General features: G+C 36.5%; 1 protein-coding gene across 2 annotated transcripts; it reads left to right on the top strand.

Moving 5' to 3' along the window:
• The first annotated feature begins 493 nt into the window (after window positions 1-493).
• On the top strand, window positions 494-2019 carry LOC111240494 (tropinone reductase-like). 2 transcript variants are annotated; one of them, XM_022778430.1, is made up of 5 exons: window positions 494-584; window positions 857-1064; window positions 1197-1341; window positions 1509-1615; window positions 1719-2019. In XM_022778430.1, the coding sequence occupies exons 1-5, from the start codon at window positions 496-498 to the stop codon at window positions 1896-1898; spliced, it is 729 nt and encodes a 242-aa protein (XP_022634151.1). In that variant the 5' UTR covers window positions 494-495; the 3' UTR covers window positions 1899-2019. The 2 variants fall into 2 exon arrangements, with proteins under 2 accessions (XP_022634151.1, XP_022634150.1); XM_022778429.1 differs by having other exon boundaries at window positions 1197-1416; window positions 1719-2018.
• The last annotated feature ends 497 nt before the right edge of the window (window positions 2020-2516 follow it).

Below are 2516 nucleotides of genomic sequence, written 5' to 3'. Positions count from 1 at the left end.
AAATGTTAAGAATTAATTACATTTCTTTTTTATTTAAAATGAATATTTTAAAAAAGAAAAATCTAATGAATTGACTTAGCTTATATAGCTTTCATAAATATTTTGACCATGTAACTTTTTTAACTTTTTCAAATGAGAACTTTTTTATCATTTTTTTTAGTTTTTCTAATCCCAATTTATTCGGACCAGAGTCAAACTTTGCTAATCACAATAATTTAAGAATCTAGGATAAGACATGTATATGAAACCATAGTAAAGTTATATCTATCATGAATGACGACTAGAGGCAAAGTTGGTATTTGATATTGCATCAACAACATATGAAAGTTTCAAATTATTTACACCAAAGTTTCAAATTTTTTACTCAAAGCAGGGAGAAGGAAAAATTCTCCACCAGAATTAGAATAGCATAAAGAAAACAGTATAAAATGCATTGAGATTCATGCAGCAAATTCATCCTATCATATCATATCCTTCATTGAAGAGAGAAAAAACATGGCTGAGAGAGACGGCGTAAGCAAAAGCAGCAGGTGGTCTTTGCAGGGAATGACAGCACTGGTCACAGGTGGATCCAAAGGAATCGGGTAAGTTTTCTACTTTCTTCTTCTTCTTCCACTTTTTTTTTTTTTCATTTCATTTTTTCTTCCTACTGCATATATATACTATACTTAATTTCAAGTTTTAACAAAAACAGAGGGGCTAATTGATTTGTAACTTTCTGGTGATTTCTACAAAGCAAACATGGTTGTATCAATGAACTATAGTGAATAATAGTTGTAAAAAATAAAAGGGTAGGTCTTGCATGAAATTTTGTTTTTGTTCTCACCATTCATTCCTCTGAAATGTATATATATAGGTATGCTATCGTGGAGGAGTTGGCACAGCTTGGGGCCACTGTACACACTTGTTCTCGTAACGAAGCTGAACTCAATGAATCCTTGAACGAATGGACTACAAAAGGATACAGAGTAACCGGTTCGGTCTGTGACGTGGCCTCTCGTATAGACAGAGAAGAGCTAATGGCTAGAGTCTCCTCTCAGTTCAATGGAAAACTCAATATCCTTGTAATGACATGTTCTTTTTCACCTTTTCATACTAAAACTTGTCTAACTATGACAATAATGAGAAGTAATTTGGGATCCAACTTATAGGACTGAAACATATTCTTTTTCGTTAATATTTTTGAATGGATTTAGGTGAACAATGTGGGAACAAACATACAGAAGCTGACCCTGGATTTTACAGCGGAAGATTTCGCATTTCTGATCAATACGAATCTTGAATCTTGTTTCCACTTAAGCCAGCTTGCACATCCTCTCCTAAAAGCTTCAGAAGCTGCAAGTATCATTTTCATATCCGCGGCTGCTAGTTTTATAGCTACAAATTTAGTATCTGTTATTTATAGTGCAACAAAAGGTGATTGTTCATTGCATTCCATGTGGTAGAGTTAGCTAGCTAGAGTAGTTAATACTAGCCAATTTGAAAACGTGTACGTAATTGGCATGCAGTTGCAATGAACCAAGTGACAAAAAATCTTGCATGTGAATGGGCCAAAGACAACATAAGGACCAATTGTGTTGCACCAGGGCCAATCAGAACCCCTCTATCGGAAAAGGTAACCCTTTTGTTGGCATTGTTAGTGTATGTTTATTGTTGTCATCTGTTTTGTCTTTTTCTGTGGACTGAGGACATCCTATTATTGTGTTGTGTTCTTGAAGCCCATGAAAGAGGAAAGAGTTGTGAATGCTGTAATATCTCAAACCCCTCTTGGACGGATTGGAGAGGCAGAGGAAGTGTCTTCGTTGGTGGCATTTCTGTGCTTGCCTGCAGCCTCTTACATCACTGGACAGACCATTTGTGCTGATGGCGGCTTCTCTGTGAACGGCCTCTACATATAGTTTAGCCTTGTTTTCACATTTTCTGTGTTAAGTCAATTACCGTCTGATTGTATTGGTTTCTGTGACATGTTAAGAATAAATCAACAAGAGTGTGGTTTCGTGTGCTATGTTAAATGTATTTTGGAATGACTGATGTTTATTCTTTTGGAAAATGTTACTTTAACAACAGATATTTGACAACGATTTGCCAACGACACGTGTTGGTGTCTCATTTGTTGTTTTTAATGAATTTTTTAAATAGTTTAATTTTGTTATGGAGGGCATATTTGGAAACAAAAATGCTGAAAATGGATTGGCGCCTTTCAGAAAGTGAAATTGTTTTCACTTCGAACCTTCGAAACTCTNTCACTAGTTTTTCGTTCTCCAAAACCTGTCATTCCACCATCCAAGTGTTGCTTTGGTCTCGTGTGTGACGGTCCGCCATTGAAGAGTTGGAGGAAGAGGGACTTTGTGATTTATGTGCCCGTGTAATCGATTACAGACAGGTTGTAATCGATTACCAGTGCCTGTGTACCAAAAGTCCAACGCTGCTCCCTGGCTCTGGTAGAGGGAGCTCCCCAGTTTATGATTTATGTGCCCGTGTAATCGATTACAGACAGGTTGTAATCGATTACCAGT

Source organism: Vigna radiata, chromosome 2 (genome assembly GCF_000741045.1).
Source record: "Vigna radiata var. radiata cultivar VC1973A chromosome 2, Vradiata_ver6, whole genome shotgun sequence".
Taxonomy (NCBI): domain Eukaryota; kingdom Viridiplantae; phylum Streptophyta; class Magnoliopsida; order Fabales; family Fabaceae; genus Vigna; species Vigna radiata.
The sequence above is the reverse complement of the archived record's forward strand: the minus strand, read 5'-3'. Positions and strand labels throughout refer to the sequence as shown.

Excerpts from the sequence above, each read along its gene's own strand:
- LOC111240494 (XM_022778429.1), top strand. The coding sequence starts at position 496 with ATGGCTGAGAGAGACGGCGTAAGCAAAAGCAGCAGGTGGTCTTTGCAG. Across the intron at positions 1,065-1,196 it reads ATGGAAAACTCAATATCCTT|GTGAACAATGTGGGAACAAA; the intron begins GTAATGACATGT and ends GAATGGATTTAG. Across the intron at positions 1,616-1,718 it reads GAACCCCTCTATCGGAAAAG|CCCATGAAAGAGGAAAGAGT; the intron begins GTAACCCTTTTG and ends GTGTTCTTGAAG.